Source organism: Desmodus rotundus, chromosome 8 (genome assembly GCF_022682495.2).
Source record: "Desmodus rotundus isolate HL8 chromosome 8, HLdesRot8A.1, whole genome shotgun sequence".
Classification (NCBI taxonomy): Eukaryota; Metazoa; Chordata; class Mammalia; order Chiroptera; family Phyllostomidae; genus Desmodus; species Desmodus rotundus.
In genome coordinates, this window is record NC_071394.1 from 86,050,087 (window position 1) to 86,067,262 (window position 17,176).

Here is a 17,176-nt window from a genome sequence, read left to right on the forward strand (position 1 = left end):
CTGATCCTGAGGTATGTCATTTTAACCATGTTTTATTTTTAAATTTTTTTTATTGATGTGAGAGAGAAACAGCAGGAACTGATTTTGTTGTTCCACTTATTTATGCATCTATTGGTTGATTCTTTGTTAAAAAAATATTTTATTTATTTATTTTTTTTAGAGAAACATCAACCAGTTGCCTCTCGTAAGTACCTGGAACCAAACCCGCCACCCAGTCATGTACACTGAGCAGGAACTGAACCAGCAAACTTTTGGTTTGCAGGCCAACACCCAACCAACTCAGCCACACCAGTCAGGGGCATTGGCTAATTCTTGTATGTGCCATGACCAAGGTTGGAACCTGCAAACTTGGCATATCAGGATCATGCTCCCAACAGCTGAGCTAACCAGACAGGCTCTAACCATGTTTTAGAGTGGACACATAGGTCTTTTCTTTCTTGTGTCCTCTTCATTCCTTTAGAAAGTTGGGGAGTACTCTGAACTCTGCAGCATGTTTGCAGAGGCAGTCAGTTGTCAGCTTGGGCAGTGAGCTGTGGGTGGAGGAAAAAACAATGGTGGATGAGTGTGGAGGCTAGAAAGGGAGAAGGAGCTTTGCTGAGGCATCCCTGACACTCAACCATATGGTGATGTGAGTAAAAGCTAGGGAGAAATGCTCTCCCCTGCCCAATGCCCTCAAGGCTCTCCCCTGTCCTAAGCTCCAAGTACTGATCCTCTTCCTGGAGTCAAACTCCAGAACAAAGGAAGAAACAAACAAACAAACAAACAAACAAAAAAACGGCCACTAACACAGGGTCTACCTCATTAGCAATCAGAAAAGCCAATTAAGATGGCAATGAGATATTGGGCAGTTTGGCAATTTTAAATGAGCGTAATCCAGCAGTTCTGATTTTAGGAATGCATCCTTAGAAAACAGTTGAATCAAGATAAATGTGTGAGGATAATTTTGTATCACTGATTATAATAAAAGTCCCTCAGCAGAGGATCGGTTAATAAATTATGGAGCATATCTAGGCTGCAATGTCATATAAATCAAGGAGCCTAAGGAGCAGGCAGCCTCATGGTTTCTTTAGTGTTTCACCATCACCCATGTGGTCTGGCCTCATGTGAGCCCCTGACATTCATGCTAAAACCCCTGACTTCCCCTGCTGAGGGGGCTGGGAATGATTCAGTGAGGAGCTGTGTGGAGGAGGAGGTGGTGGCCTAGATTGAAGGAGGGGGCAATGGAAAGGGCGAGCTGATTGCATTCAGGTGCACAGAAACCAGACAAACCAAGGGCAGAGAATTGTGGTGAAAAGTTGCACCACAACTCTCTGTTGCAACCTCTTGGTTGGTTCCTCCACTTCTATGACCCTCAGTTTCCTCTTCCAAACAGAGGTGCCATCCACTTCACAAGGGTAAGTTTGACAAGTGTAGTGGTTAAGAGTTTTGGTTTTGTCAGATCTGAATTTGAACCTCAGGTCTGGCAGGTAGCGGCTGTGTAATGCTTTATGCAAGTCAGTGAGATTGTAGTATTTACTGAGTGCTTGCTGTGTGTTAACCAATAGAATCCTCCCCAGCCTAGGATACTTTTATTTTTATTCCACTCTACAGGGGAAGAGTGGAGAGAACAATCATTTGTCCGAGGTCCCAGCCAGGGTTTCTCTGACCATCGCGTTATCCTAACTTTTATGCACCGAAAACTAGGATAACAATAATTACCAACAATTCCCTGTGTGGTTGGGAGGATTCACTAGGAGGACTGGTTAAGAGTAGATGCTTATTAACTTGTTATTAAAACCATTATTATTATATTCTTTGAGTTTTTCTGAGTTTTTGAAGGGCGCAGGAACTACTTTGCAAACCCTTTGCCTTAAAAAAAACCCTTCAGGTGAGCGGGGGAAAAACCTTCCACTTTCTAGGCTTTTGCTTAAGGCGTGGAAATAGGGACGTGGCCTAGAGGGCGGGGCGGGGCCAAGAAGGAGAGCCAGAATGGAGGGGCGGGGCCAGAGCTAGGGTGTTAAGGGAGCTGGGGCGGGGCTGGGAGAGAAAGGGCGGGGCTAGGTCCGGGGGCGCATGCTCGCTGGTTCCGCCCGCTCCTCCTCCGGGGCTGCCGCCGCCGCCGCAGCCGCCGGCGCCACCGCCCACTCGGGGTTGGCTCGCGGCTGGCAGCCGGCCGCAGAGTAGGGCCGGGGTGGGTAAGCGCACAGCCATGGCCCCGTGGCTGCAGCTCTGCTCTGTCTTCTTCACTGTCAACGCCTGTCTGAACGGCTCGCAGCTGGCGGTGGCCGCGGGTGGCTCCAGCAGGGCGCGGGGCGCCGACACTTGTGGCTGGAGGGTAAGGAGAAGGCGGCAAGAAACTCGCCGTCCCCCAAAGCGCGGGGGGCTCAGCGGGAGCGGCGCGCACAGGTGCTCGCGGGCGGCGGAGCCCGCGCTGACTCGCCTGCTTCCTCCGGAGTCCGAGGCTGGGCTGGGATCCCCAGCGTCTCCAGAGCTCCTTCCCTCCCGGGGCGCGCGTCCGCCAGCCCCGGCGGGGATGAAAGGGGCCGCCAAACCCCGGCTTTGTGTTGCTAATGAGGCGCGGCCACGGGTCGGGGTCCCGCTCCCGGAAAGCGGGCGAGAGGGGCGCGCGGCGGCGGGTGGGAGAAGGGTTCCCCATCTTTTGTTCCTGGCCCGGGACCTCCAACGCCTCAGGGCTGCGCGCCCCGGAGCCGGGATCCTCGGAGCTATCCCAACGTTGGGGCGCTTTCCAAAGCGGGAGTGGGAGTCTTACCCTGGTCCTCTGGTCCACAGATCTGCCCAATCCGAGGACTGCCACAGAGCGGACCCAGAGAACTAGGGAGGGATGTGCCCCATTCTCAGGGTCGCTTTGTTCTTTCAAGGCCGTCTTACCCCACTTTCACCCCACCCCCGACTTTTGATTTGCTGGGAAATTTTGGTCCTCCGTTCACCCCTTCATCTAAGAATGGTCTCAAGGATGATTCCCCCACGCCCACCCCACTCCACCACGCCCCAGCTACACTTGAAGATATTTTTCATCGCCAAAGGAAAGCAAGAGCTTGTCATTTCCGTCAGGTGCCCGAGACGAGACTGGTGAGGTGCACAGACTTCTGCCGTGTGCTCGGAACCCTCTCCCTTTGATGCTGTCTGGGCGAAGGGGCATGGGTTGAGGAGCTGAGCGCACCAGGACGCTAGCGTCCCGGGTCCTTACCAGGATTCCTGGGCTCGGGCGGTCCTGGTACCTGAAGACTGCATCCATCTGCTCCCTACCTCCCTAGGAACCCAGGGCCGGCGGGGCATCAGGGCACTCACAGCCTTCAGCTTTGTGTAGAGGACATGGGCTTTGTGCTAAGGCAGCCACGGACATGACCTTGGCTCTGCTCCTAGGCAGCCATGAACCTCAATTTCTGCACCTGGAAAATGGGAGTAAACGGGTATTTGCTACTTTCAGCAGCACTGTTGCTCTAACGGATGGGTATGAGGTAGTTTGCTTAGAGCAACGTTGACCCACCACCTCTTCTGGGTGCTCTGAAGGACCTCAGCACAGTTGAGGCCTACGACTGGACACCCTGTTAGGGGCACAGGCTGGTGCCTCCAGCTCACTTGCCCCACATTCTGAGAAACTGTGTGGAAAACTAGGTATGAGTAGGGCAGCTGGGATTTTAAGCCTAAGAGCTGCACTATAGACGGCTACAACCTGCACTCACAAACCCCAGAGTGAACATAAAACGTACTACTTGAGTAAAACAGCACATTTTCTTACTCTCTCCCATTTTAGTAAAATAACATGATTGTGTTTTTACTTTTAAAAACTAGATACCAAGTTTTCCTCAGTTTTCAGATTAAAAAGTTTTCTTTAAAGCTATCTCATGTTGACTTATTGATCATCCTAGATTTTTTTGGATCTAGACTGATAGGTTGGCTTTTGAATAACTAACAGCATCACAGGCATTTTATTCCAGGATTTCATATGATGGCATAGGTGAATCAGTCCAATTTCCTGGTTTTCTGCAATTGCCTGGGTGGCTTCACGTGTCAGTACACAAAGCTTGTGAAGTTTCATTGCGGTGGGGAGCCAAGCCTGGGTGGTTTTGTTCTCTCTGCCTGTGGGAATGTTCTTTTCCCCTAAACCTGCACCCCTGCAGAATTAATGGTGCCCTTTCTCCAGTGGCCTCACATTCATGCTGACCTCTCTCCCACCACAACTCCTAGTTGGGGGTGACCTCAGCAACTCCTACTTGGGCTCCACCAATCCTTTCTTTGGGTCATCTTCATCCCCTTCTTGAATGAGCATGAAAGCCTCTGGGCCATCCCCGAGATTCCAGATTCTTCCCAACCTTCCCTCTTGGATTTGCCTGTTGGCACATCTGATGGAGCGCCAGCTTTCCCTAACCCAGCTTGCCTACCTGCCTTGCATTCTCACCTTCCCAGGCCCAGCCCCTCTCACCATGCTTCCTAACTCCTCTGCCCTTTATGCTGCCGAGGCATGCGTTTTCCTGAACGTGGGATGCCTTTTCCTCCTCTGAGAACCTGCTTGGCCTAACACTCAGCTGAGGTGATGCTTCCTCAGAGAAGGCCTCCCACAATGCCATTCTCCTTGCTTTGCCTTCTCCTGCAGATCCCTGCACTTTGGTTCTCACCAGACCACATCATCTGCGTTTGTTCACATCTCCGTCTTCAGACTAGTTAGGCAGTGTCTTAACCTCATGGTGGTGGCCTGAGAGTCTGGAGCCCTGTAAATCTTGGCTGAACCGAATTAGACCCTGCAGCCATCCTGCCAAATCCTATATTAAGTGATTGATTTTAAGAAGTGGGGGAGAGAGCAGCACACCAGGCTTCAGTGTCCCCTCCACAGCAGGCTTATGCACATGCTCTTCCTGCTGGTGTGTCTTCTCTTTACACCTCAGCCTCCCCTCTGAGCATCACTTCCTGCGGGAAGCCTTCCCTGTTTCCAGTCTCTAAGTAAGTTCTTCCGGAAGTTGCTCTGTCAGAGGACTGGCCAGTAAATACTGGTGTACTGTGACTTGAGTATTTGATTCATGTCTGAGTCTCCTACTTGGTAGTGGGTGTTCAGCCCATAGGTAGATGTTAGTCTGTTATGAGGTTGCTTACAGTCTAGCGGGGGCTATGTGAACATACAAGAATAAGGGTCGACTATCTGTGATGCAAACAAGAGAGGGCTTTCTGTGGGTCCAGGTGACACAGAACCTCAGAGGGGACATCAAGGTGGAGAAGTGAGCCCTGAAGGAGGGGCAGGATCTGGGTGCTAGAGAGTTGCTGAGCGAATGACCCCCTTGATCTCCAGGAAGCATTTGTTCCAGGAACTCTTGCCCCTGCAGGAATGTGTATTTTCTCAGGACTTGTAAGGTGACTGCAGCCAGCTAACCCTCCCTTGGCAGCTCTGCTAACACACCCTTTCGGGCTGCTCTTAGAGGAGCCAGCCTGGTTTGCGTGGTCAGATTTCACAACCTCCCATTATTAGCGGCACAATTAAGGGGCTGATACCATCTTGAACACAGCTCAGTGTTTTAGAAATGAGTTGTGGGCACACTTCCTTGACTACTTAAAAAAAAATCTCTTAGGGCCCTTGCCAGGTAAAGTTGCTCTTTGAGTAATAAATATAATTTTCCCAAAGAAGTAACAATTTGTAAAACTTCCAGAGAGGAAGTTTGGCATCCTCATTGACACTGGGTCTTAAAACTCATGCTTTTTGGTAGTGGGATGGGTTTGTTTGTATCAATCACTTGTGCTAGGTTTTTCTTACTGTGGTCTTGTTGGGCATTTGGGAAGCCTGTTTGTGGAACAAAGAATTAGGAGTCTGCTTGCACAGGGTTTTATTTAGTTGCTTTTCCTGCAGTGGAGGAAGAGGAGGGACATCGCTTACCCTCCTACCTAAACGGGGTATACCTTCTCTGGTCTGTTATCCCTGAAACACAGTGTCTACCCCCAAAATGTCTGCTCCTTCAGGAATTCAGGAAGCTAGAATGCTGGCATCATCGTCACAATGAAGTGCAAGTTTCCCATTTAAGGCAAATACTTCATCTTGAAAGGTAGGAAGGAATAGGGTGGTACTTGGAAAAGAAGTTCCAGCTGGTTAAAATTTAGGTCCCTGATAAAAGTCCAATCCAAGAACTCTCCTTGGCTGTGGGCCCAGGCATGTTTATTTGATTCTGAATTGGATGCGTTTTCATTCACTTGCAGCTCATGGCTCCCAAGCCCGCATATGGTCTGCCTGTCCGTGGCCATGTTGTCCGTGTTATACATGCTCTTGTTTCCCCTACAGAATCCTTGGTCAAAAGAGACACAGCGCTGGTTGACACGTTTTTCAGAGAGACATTCTTATAAGTGTGATGCTTCTTCCAGTCCGTGTGCAGTGTTAATTGGGAATCCTCCTGGCCCTGGTCCGTCTCTGTGGAGCAGCCCTCCCATCTCTCTCCACTGGACCCCGGAGCCCTTGCACTGCCTGGGGCATTGTGCCAGTTGTTAACTCTAAGATACAGCTGAGTGAATGTGACCAGCAACTAAGTACTGGCTCTGGCACCACTCCTTCTGAACAGAATTTCTCAATGTGAATCTGGAGGCTTCCAGGACCAGGATTGCTTTGGGAGCCTGTTAAAATGCAGATTCAAGGCTAATGGAACCAGAAAGGGAGTGAGGTGGGGCCCAGGAACTGGCATTTGAACAAGTTCCTCTGATGTTCTTTCAAGGGTGAGAGCCATTGCTTTAGGAGGCAGGCGTTCTGATTGGGAGAAAGGGGAGAGAAGCCACATTCTAAACATTTAAAATCAGAGTTTGGTTTTAAATTATTTCAGTGGATTTAGAGAGGAAAGTGGAGACTTTGTCAGAGCTGTGGCCAATGAGAGGGGTCAGGTTGCCTGAGAGAGGACTTGGGGAGCCCACTGCGCAGGGCACCTGATTTGGATGGGTACCTGATTTGGATGGGTACCTCTGGCCTGGGGTTGAAGAGGAGGCCAGGAAGGAAGGGGACCTGACACTTCCACTGGGTTCCTCCCCAGAACAGCTGGGCTTGTCTGGAAAACAGTCTCAGGAGAGAGTAGAGTAGGATCTGAATCATATTCTCACACTTCAAACCTTACAGACGGCTTCCCTGCTAATGCTTTTTTAAGTCTCTGTTTAATGTTGAGTGTTTTTCATGCTTCATCTGGCCTGAAATGTGCGTTTTGTATTTTAATATTTCAAATCCTGTTTTCCCTCATGGGTCCCTAAACCTTTTACCTACTGTGTCCCGGCAGATGTGCACTGCTGCTGCTGGGGCCACCCCGTCAATGATTACTTGTCCCTTTCTTTGCCCCTCGCTGCGTCTTGTGTCTGCCTCTGATGGGTGGGTTTTTAGGGTTTTGGAAGCTTGGGTCCCCTGCCCTTGATTTTTAAGAGTATGGACTGAGGTGGGGGCTCAGGCATCCTTCCGAAGCTTCACAGGCTGGGGTGGGAGCCGCACCCTTGGAGCTGACCTCTCTCTTGCCACCCTAGCCTGGCAGCTGAGACCTTTTCCATTTTGCGTCTCACCCAAATTTGGAGGGTCTCGTGCCCTCAGGAAGCCCAGGGGGGCTGTCTGTGCTGGTGCTACGGGATTAATCCCCAAGCAGCCCGATTTGCCCAGCCGGTGAGAGGCGATGTCCCCCTGGGCAGTGTTTGTCTTGGTGGCGGGGTTGTGCTGAATGGGCCTGATGCACGATTAGGTGACTGATGGGCCCCCAACACATTGTCTCCTTCTAGGCCCGGGCCTTTGAAGCTCTTCCCGGTGGGAAGTAAAAGACTATTTGCTCTATTAAAATGCCTTGGTATTTCCTCTGTTTAACCACAGGCCACTTCCTCCTTGCCACTCTAAGCCCCGCAGGGCCACTGGCTGATTGAAAAGACACAAGCCCAGGAGTGATCACATCCTATTGAAACAGATAGTCTTTAATGCAGATTAAAGCTGGGGCAAAACCAAACCCAAGGGGGAATTCTTGAGATGGTTCCTTACCTTGCACAAAATGTAGCCTGTTGCCATAATTCACACTGAAGTCCCGAATGTATGAATGGGTACTTTTTTTCTTTAATGAAGGGAAGTCTAAATTGTAATCAGATCAGAGTGCGTTTTATCTGCGTGTGGCAGATTTAAACGATTTCATCAACTGAATTTCTCATTGTCAGTTGGAAACTCTTCTGGGAAGAGCATGATGTCCGTTCGTAGAAAACCATACTTGGTTTATTCTCTGCTTGCAGATTCTGTCTGCTTGGCCTCATGTGCTCAGAAGTCCGAGTAAGTTTGTAGCAAAAATAATACCAAGAATTTCTCCAGGGAGACTGACTCTCATCCTTTCCCAAGCCGTATCTTAAAAAGAAAGTTTAATGAAAAACACCAGGGAGGAAACTAAAACTTGAACAATTAAAAAATTACCTAAGTAACAAAGATTGAAAATTTGAACCCCATCTGTATCTTGTTTTTTATCAAGGGGTCTGAAAAAGGGACAAGCAGTTAGTCTCTAATGGAGGCTATTACTTTAGCACTTACGGCTCCATTGTTCACAGAGTCCATGATAAAAACGGCTTCCCTTTCCTTTGGTCCCTTGTTTGGCAATGTTGGGGGAAGGTGGATGTAGCTAATTAAAGCTACAACATTTAAAGGGAGGACTTAATAGGTACCAGCTGTCCCTAACAAATCACTGGGTGGATGACAAAATAAAGATGTGATGTGAACACACATGTAATTCTCTTCTAAAACGGAAGTTGACCTATAAATTGTCTGATTTAATAGCACAAATGAAAACTGCCTCTGCTGTGCACTTTCAAGAAGCATTTACTTTATAGTGAGCTAATGGTGAATGTCCTCCTTGCACCAGCCTGGTACCTTAAGAATCGAAAGGGCAGTAGATGGCAAGTGTTTGTTGGAAGTTGAACAAATTGTAATTTTATTGCACTTTTTTTTTCATTCCAAACCTGATCTAATAGACATTAATCATGAGGCTTTTCATGAAAAATTACTACTTTGTAGGGAAGCTTGCTTGAACTTATCAGAAATGCCATATAAAAATGAAACAACAACTTTGAAAACGGAATGGAAATTATAGCATCAATTAAAGTGTTTTACATTTCACATGTTAAATGAATACTTCAAATGAATCCTTTTGAAATCATAAGGGATTGGGATTTACAGAAATAACTTTTTTAGGTTTAAAAAGTACTTTATTCCCTTAAAAACCAGGAGTTTTTCCAAGTGGTCTGTTTTGTCAGTTTTGTAGAGTTGTCCCCTCCCCCCATTGAATGGTAGCCCTTTAAAAAAAATGCTGGCTGTGGCCCCAGACTTCTGTTCTGAGATGGACAGCTTTACTCAAGAGTGAGAGGGTTGATGGGGATAGAGGGAGGGTTTCCTTGGAACGAAGAGGTACATTTTCCTGAGACAGGCCATATGGTTTAGAAATTTCTCTTGATTTTATTCTGTCCAGGTGATTTCTGTTTTCTCCTAAAATGGCCCTCCTTTTATCTGAGGAAAATGCAGTGCCTCCAGACCAAACGCAGGAGCAGTCAGCCAGCACGGTCCCTGTTGAGTGACAGTTGATGGCCTTCTTCCTCTGCAGTGGGCCCATTTGCTGTGGGTGGGGCACAGGCACTCACACAGTTAGGATTTATTGTAACTGCTCAACATCTGAAGTTCAAAAAGACTTATTTGGAGTGAGGAGGCAAGAGACAGGTTTTTTGAGCAGCTACTCTGTGTCAAGTCGTGGCTGGTCCTGCAGTAATGGTGAGCCAGTGTCTGGGGGCTGCTCAGCCCCCACCTTTGGAAGTCTCTGCTAAGTTAGCCTGTTTCTCAGTTGGTTCCCAGTAACTCTGCCTTCTTGCTTGCCCTGCCTCAGTTGCTCCTGCTTTGGTGGAGGTCTGCCTTTCTCTGCGAGGCTTTTCCACACCACCCCTTGGCCTCCCCATGTGAATTTCCCCTTTGCCACAAGGCCTGCATTTAGTAAAGTCACACCCGCCCCATCATGCTTCCAGATTTAGTGAGAATGCGTGCAAGCGTTGGCAGCGAAGCAGTGAAGCAGCAGCAGAAACTTGGTTTGTGTGTGGAGAAGAAACTAAATTTGGGTGGTTCAGAGGAGACTTAGAGGAAGGGCTTGGGACGGCTGTAGAAGGCAGGTCTTCCTGAGGGGATGTTGAGCAGGACCTCTTGGAGAGAGGAAGCAAGAGGTAGGGTGACAGTTTAGGCAGAAAGAAAGATGTGGGCAAAGCTGGAGGAGGGCGGCTCATTGGAGGGCATGCGGACAGGAAAGCTAAAGACTGAGGTCGGGACTAGATAATAGGGTCCCTTGAGGGTCCCTATTATCTAGGCGAATAGGGTTTTGCCTGCATGTGCCTGTTAGGAATGGTGAGGCTTGGAAAGTTTCTTCAGCACATGAATGGCTTGATAAGAAAGATCTGCAGTGACCATTCTTATATTCAGCAAGTATTTGGTGCTTTCTATGTGCTAGGCCTGATTAGGATAGCCAAAGGCCAGACCTCAGCACCCTATTTAAAGTAGCAATTACTGCTCTCTGTCCTCTTTTCCTCACTGCATTTTTCTCCACAGAACTTTTCACCAGGAGGCACACATGGTGTTTTTTTTTGTCTGCCCATCTGTGTCCCTCACTGCACCATCAGCTTCATGGGAGCGGGGCCTTTACCTGTTCTGTCCCCTGCTGCATCACAAGATCAGTGGCAAGCACCTAGCAGTTTCTCTCTCTCTCTCTGTCTCTTGAATGACTAACTGCTCTGCAGGAAATTAAAATAGGCCGATGAGAGCAATGGCTGCACAAGCGGATGATCTCGAGTGACTTCTGTGAGGAGGTGACGTGTAAGGCAAGCAATTATAATAAAAGTTTCCTCTCAAGTTGTAGTTTTATTAGCATTGGCACGTACTATGCATTAGGTGCTGAGAGTAGCATGGAAATATGCTCCCTTTATTCATTCACACCACTGTTGTTGGCACTGTGTGTCCACACTGGCCAGCTGCTGGGCCAGCCGCAGGACGGGCTCCCAGGAAACAGTAGAGGTGGCGATTGGGGCCGTCATTGGAGGGGCTTGCACTTTGCAAAGTGTCAGTTGCTTGAAGAGAATATTTGGGGTGTCAGATTATGCTGCACTGTGGATGAGAAAAAAATGTAAAAAGTTGCTGCTAAGCATTAACTAAAGCATCCTGGTTTGGGACTGTATGAAACCATGGGAATGAAATGACTCCTCCACCCTGGCAGCAGCCCTCGGTGGGTATGAACATTGTGTCTCATTTTGTTTCATTCCCCTCTGGTTGTGAATGCGTTTCATTTTCTGAAGTTGCTAGACGGTCCATCCAGAATCAAAGATGCTCTTTGCCTTCTTTTCCGGGGCTGTGGGTTTGCTGGCCAGCTGTGGTAATGAGTTTTTGCCCGGCTTTGATTTTCATGCCTTGCCTCCCTGTGGGAGGAACGAGATATTTCTGATCTTACCTCTGCTCATATTCAGATCCAGCCAAGCAATCAGTGACTTCCCGGGCTTTTTTGTGGGAGACTGTGGGAAAAGTCCTGGTTGGCTGGCTATGAATTAATGAAATCCTTAGAAGGCTTCACTAAAGATAGCTCCTGTGGTTTAAAAAAATAGTATTGCCTTTTTAATTTGAGAAAGAGGTCATGGAGTTTTACTGAAATCAAGCAGAGAAAATGTAACATCTGGTTGTGCTGCTCAAAGACTGCTTCAGGGCAGCAAGAGGGGTGGGTTCCCAGTGTCCTGTCACCCAAGGTGACTGTCACCAGGTCCCTTCTAGGCTCCTTCTCTCACTGCTCTCCTCCCTGGGTTTTGAAGTCCTGGAGGGAAAGAAATTCTATCTGATATCGTTTCACTTGAGAACATTTCCCATCTGTTGAACTTTTTTCCTTTTACTTAAAGGGCCAGGCATTTTTCTTAAGGACACAGTTTTTGAATTGGTCGAGACTAGTGTACTCATTGCTTTTATCTCATTAAAAAAGGATGGGGTCGGATAACTGGGGAGAGTTTAGGTGGAGGGCAGGAAAGTTTTAAAGAGCCATTCTAAAAAGTTTTTATATTAATAGGAATTCAGATAAAGAGTAGAAAGAGAATGATAAATTGCAGAAGAGTTTTAGGCAAAGGCATAAAGGGGATTTTAAAGGTACCTACGACTTCTTAAAAAGCAATAAAATATGAGTGTCATAAATGTCTGCTCTGTGTACATCTACCCTCCCACTGCCCTGTTAAGTGGAGTCATGTGATAATGTTTTTATGTTTATTTGTATCCTAGATCTAATCTATATTAAGACTTCATATAATTTTCCTTTAAAAATATTAATAGGCCCTGGCTGGGTGGGTCAATTGGTTAGAGCATTGTCCCATACACCAAAAGATTGTGGGTTCAGTTCCCAGTCGGGGCACATACCTAGGTCGTGGGTTTGATCCCTGGTCGGAGTGTGTGTTTCTCTCTTGCATCGGTGTTTCTCTGTCTCTCTGACTCTCTCTCCCCCTGCTCTCTCTCTAAAATCAGTAAACATATCCTCGGGTGAGGATTAAAAAAATATTAGTAATATTTTGGGGCATGTATTTTCTGAAACTAAACAGCATGATGAAGTTGTTGCTGCCCAGCCCCCACCCAGACCAGCAGGCAGCCAGTCACCTGTACTTGGGGCTTCTCTTTCCTGTGCCGTATCTCCCATATTTTGTATTCTGAAAAATTTCAAACCTACAGAAAAGTTGAAAGAACAGCAAAATAAACACTTATTTTTCCTTTGCCTAGAGTCACTGGTTCTTAACATTTCGCTACATTTACCTCAGTTGTCTTAATGTCCTTCATGATTTCTTTTTGCATCACCTTCTGGGATTCAGACAGGTTCACTCATCACTCTCAGACGGCTTGTCCTTTTGGTCTGCTGTAGTCCAGAACAGTTCCTTCACCTATTTTTTTGGTCCTTTCTAACATACACATTCTGAAGAGTCAAAGGTCACTTGTGTGGATAGTCCCACAATTTGAATTTCTGATTGTTTCCTCATGATTAGGGTCAAATTAAATATTTTGCCAACATTCCTCCAAAGGCAATACTGTAATGTTGTTGCGTTTAAGGTATCAATGGATAAAAAATATATAGATGCAGTTATAGTGATGAGCAAAATTTGGTTTTTCAACTTGAAATTGTCGTACACAGGGAGCTTTCTAATGGTTTAACCCAGTTCAGTCTTGTGTTGTCTTTTAAAAAAATAAACACAATGCTTTACATTAGGGCTTCCCTTTTCCTTTTCTGAGGGTCCAAAGAAAGTTTACGGTGTCATTTGTGCTATCCAGTAGTATAATCTTTCTTAAAGACTATTTGGAATGAACATTGCTCTCTCAAAACCAGGAGTGCAATGTCTCAGGAATGCTGAAGGCTTTTGCTATTCATAGGAGCCTGTTGGAAACAGTGGTAGATGTCGCCCTCAGCGACTGGGAATGAGTTCCTATTAAAACCTCTGTTTGGCGGGGGCAGCCTTACGGTTGAGTGCTTCCTCACACCAAAATTCAGCCATTTCTTTCCTTTGTGCTAAGAAAACATTGAACTTTATTTCCAGTAAAGGCCACTTCACTCAAAACATGTCCTCAAAGTCAGTTTCCACCCTTTTAGTTCTATGATGGCGTATTGCCTAAATTATTTTATTAGAGTCCCTTACAGACAGTTTCATTAGTTTAACCTGAATTACCATCTTCTACCTAATTACATGGCTTTTCTTTCTTTTATTTGTCCCTACCCCAGATTTAAGGGCCAAGACATGTAAAGTTAATATTGATTATTTTTCAAAGTAAGTTAAAACGTCAAAAAGCGACAAGTTGTTATTCTTACAGGGTACCAGGGAAACGATGGAGACAAAACCCCCATCTTTTATTCATAAGTCCGGGGAGACTGTGAGGGTAGAGGCGGGCCTACGCGCCTGCGTTTGTTCAGCTTTCAGGACTGGGCCTCCTCCCCTGCTGGCTGTGAAATGTCATGCCGAGATGTAATAGTGGGACATTCAGCATCCAGAGAATGGACCACAGAGGTTCAACTTCGCTTTTCATTTTCTTTTCTGGCACCGAGTCCCCGGTCCCCTCTGTGGCCAGACAGTGAAAGGCCAGAAAGCAGCGCTCTGGATGCTGGCATGGGTGCAGTGTGGCCCAGCCCCGTGGGCTGGGCTCTGGTGCTGGAATGCACACCCGACACAAAGGCTGGATCACGGTGGGCCTCAGAGGGGGTACACGTTGCCTTTGCTTTGCCTAGTTTGCTCTGGTCACCAGAGAGAAAGTTCTTGTTTCCATAGCTCTGCTCCCTTGGTTTTGGTGGAAGTGCAGAGTGCCTTTGACTTCAGAAATCACTGGTCGCTAAGCATTTCTGTTTAGAGGAGGCACCGGGGCAGAGAGCCGGAGGCCATGAGACCCCTCTAGCTCCGACGCTGTCTTTGAGTAAAGAGAAAATCTGGTAGCATTCGGTAGATGGGCCAGAAGTTTGACTTACAGCTATAGTTTTTAATTGGGAGTGATGTTGGGAGTCTCTGCAGACGTTTTTGGTTGTCACAACTGGGAGGGGCAGATGCTCCTGGCGTTTAGTGGATGGGGCCCAGGATGCTGGTAAACACCCCCGCAGTGCACAAATTGGCTCTCCCCAGCAAAGAGTTATCTGGCCCATTTTGTCAACAGTGCTGAGGTGAGAAACCCGACTTAGGGGTCCCGTTTTAGTATTTGGATTTCTCAGCTCGTGTAGCTTCATAACACTTTTCAATTTCCTTTCTGCTTAACAGAAGCTTCTGGTTCTGTAAATCTGCACTCAAGATGAATTTCCATTAAACTCTATAAGACATATGATTAAACTATTGTGGTGCTTCTAGAAGATATGCTTTGAATGCACTACTATTTTAAATGCAAAAGACGATTTTTTTTTGGCCATAATTTGATCAAAGTAGCATAACCTGTGCCTCTGTTTTTGTTACTTGCTGATGGTCTGTGGATAACATTACATTTTTTCAGCATGAAACCCAACACTTCAAATCCCTAAAGCAGGCTCAAATTTATGGTTAATAAAAGCATTTATTGTACTGGATGTCATCTGTTATATCACTCTGGGGCTAGAAACTGGCAAGCAGTGGACAGGAAATATTTTCATTTCAAATCGCTTCAATCTTATGGTCTAGGGGCAAAAGTGTCTGATTTCAGGAAAGCCAAGTTGAATAGCATAGTAATGAATGCATTTTTACTTGATTAAGCAGGCATTCTCTCTCTTTCAAACAGTCTTCTCCTTTTTGGCTTGGTGGGGCTAAATAAACATGTGATGTTAAATGATAGCATTTCTTATGTTGGCCATACTTGTCCTTTGATCATCTCAAAATGTTCAATGTTTTTCAGGAATCCTCAGCAGAGGAGGCGATAGTGGGGTGGCAGAGAATGGCTAAACTCATGTGTTGACTCTCTTCTGAATTGTTTACTCTCTGAGCGGAGGAGGTTTTCAGAGACGATGCTGATTCTTCCAAATTCCCCATTTAAAAAATGGCATCTGGTCCCTCACCTTTGGAATCACTCATTTGGGAGGAAAAAACCATTTTTATTTATTTACAAAAAGATTTTATGTATTTATTTTTAGAGAGAGGGGAAAGAAGGCAGGAAGTGGGAGAGAAATATTGATTAGTTGTCTCTCATATGCACCCCTACTGGGGTGCTGGGGGTCGAACCTGCAACCCAGGCATGTACCCTGACTGGAAATCTAACCGGTGACCTTTTGCCCTGCAGGATGGTGCTCAACCAAGGGAGCCACCCCGGTCCAGGGCCATTTTGATTATTTTTAAGGCTGCAGTTTTACTGTAATTTGAGTCCTGAGTCTCCTACATCCATCACGTAAACAGGGTTGAGGAGAGTTCCCTCCAGAGGCAACCCAGCATGGCGATGATACAGCCAGGACAGGGTACCTGGCTGCTCCGTGCCTTCGAGTGTGTTATCTAAATCATTGCTTCCCAATGAGCCTCCAGAGGGAGGGAGGCAGTTATTTCTGATGTGGTTCCTTTTTTCCAGATGAGGCCACGGTACAAAGAGCCAGGAAGGGATTAGAATGGGAGGCCATGTGACTTAGGCCTCTCTCTGCCAGAAACCAGAGCCAGAGTTCTTACCCTGCCAGTGCCCCCAGCGGTCAGGCTCGCCCTGCCTTCTGAGCCCCCGGCCTGAGATGGACTTCTGCCATGTGCAGCAAAGCAACTCATGGCAGTGGGAAGAGAGCAAGACTAGATACCAGAGAGTGCTTTGCAGATGATTAAATTAAACTAGGATTAGGTATTTACCCGAGAGGTTTCCAAACCTGGCTGAACACCAGAATCACCTGAGGTACATTCTTGGTGGAGGTAAGTGGGGGGGAAATTCCGGGCCTCACCCCAGACCTGCTTAAGTGGGATTTCCAGGGGAAGGCCAGGAATCTGAGTTTTTTAAAAAGCTGCCAGATTAGGGTTGCCAGGGTTTTGGGGGATGGAGGGAGGTTTTGACTGTAAAGGGGCAGTACTAGGGAATTTGGGGGGTAATGGAACTGTTCTTTATGCTGATGGTGGTGCTAGATACACAACTGCATATATATATATTATATATATATATATATACACACACGCACACACACATTTAGTTATAGGTTTATATATGTGTATATACTCATGGAACTGTATGCCAGAAAACATTCATTTTACTTTTACTACGTGTAAATGTAAAGTGCTGCCTGAGTGAAACTGACTTATCACTTAGGTGTCAAATGAGGTGGCAGATGGGGCGGGTGACAGCTGGGAAGAGTTGTCCAGCTGTGAGAAAATGTCACCTGGAATTGCAGAGGCAGGTGGGCAAGTGCCGAACTCTCAGCCCAGCGCTGTCCGGTGGAACTTCCTGTGACGATGGACATGTTTTTCCCTACACTGTCCAATTCAGTTACATTCATGGCTTGTGGTACAGATGTGGCTAGCACAACCAAGGGGCTGAATTTAAACTTCACTCAGTGTAAATAGCTACCTATGGGTAGAGGTCACCATGTGGGATAACTTGCCCTTGGAGGCAGACATTGCCGTGTAGGGGCTTTGGCTCTGTGCCAGGTGCACAGAGTCCAGCGGTCCCTTATGCTTGAAAGACAATAGTAAGTCATCCCAAGTATTAGGCAAGATGGGAACATGGGCAGGACGTGTGGGTTGGTAAGGACAGAGAAAAAGCAACCTTAGAATGAAGACT

General features: G+C 47.0%; 1 protein-coding gene across 3 annotated transcripts in view; it reads left to right on the forward strand.

Moving 5' to 3' along the window:
- The first annotated feature begins 2,120 nt into the window (after positions 1–2,120).
- IL17RD (interleukin 17 receptor D) overlaps positions 2,121–17,176 on the forward strand; it is a 65,118-nt gene continuing 50,062 nt past the window's right edge. For 2 of the 3 annotated variants that reach the window (XM_024556679.3, XM_053929863.1), the window contains exon 1: positions 2,121–2,314. In XM_024556679.3, the coding sequence (XP_024412447.1) occupies positions 2,189–2,314 (126 nt within the window). In that variant the 5' untranslated portion in view covers positions 2,121–2,188. Of the gene's footprint in view, positions 2,315–16,065; positions 16,318–17,176 lie in introns of those variants that run through there. The other variant, XM_053929864.1, reaches the window with a different exon arrangement.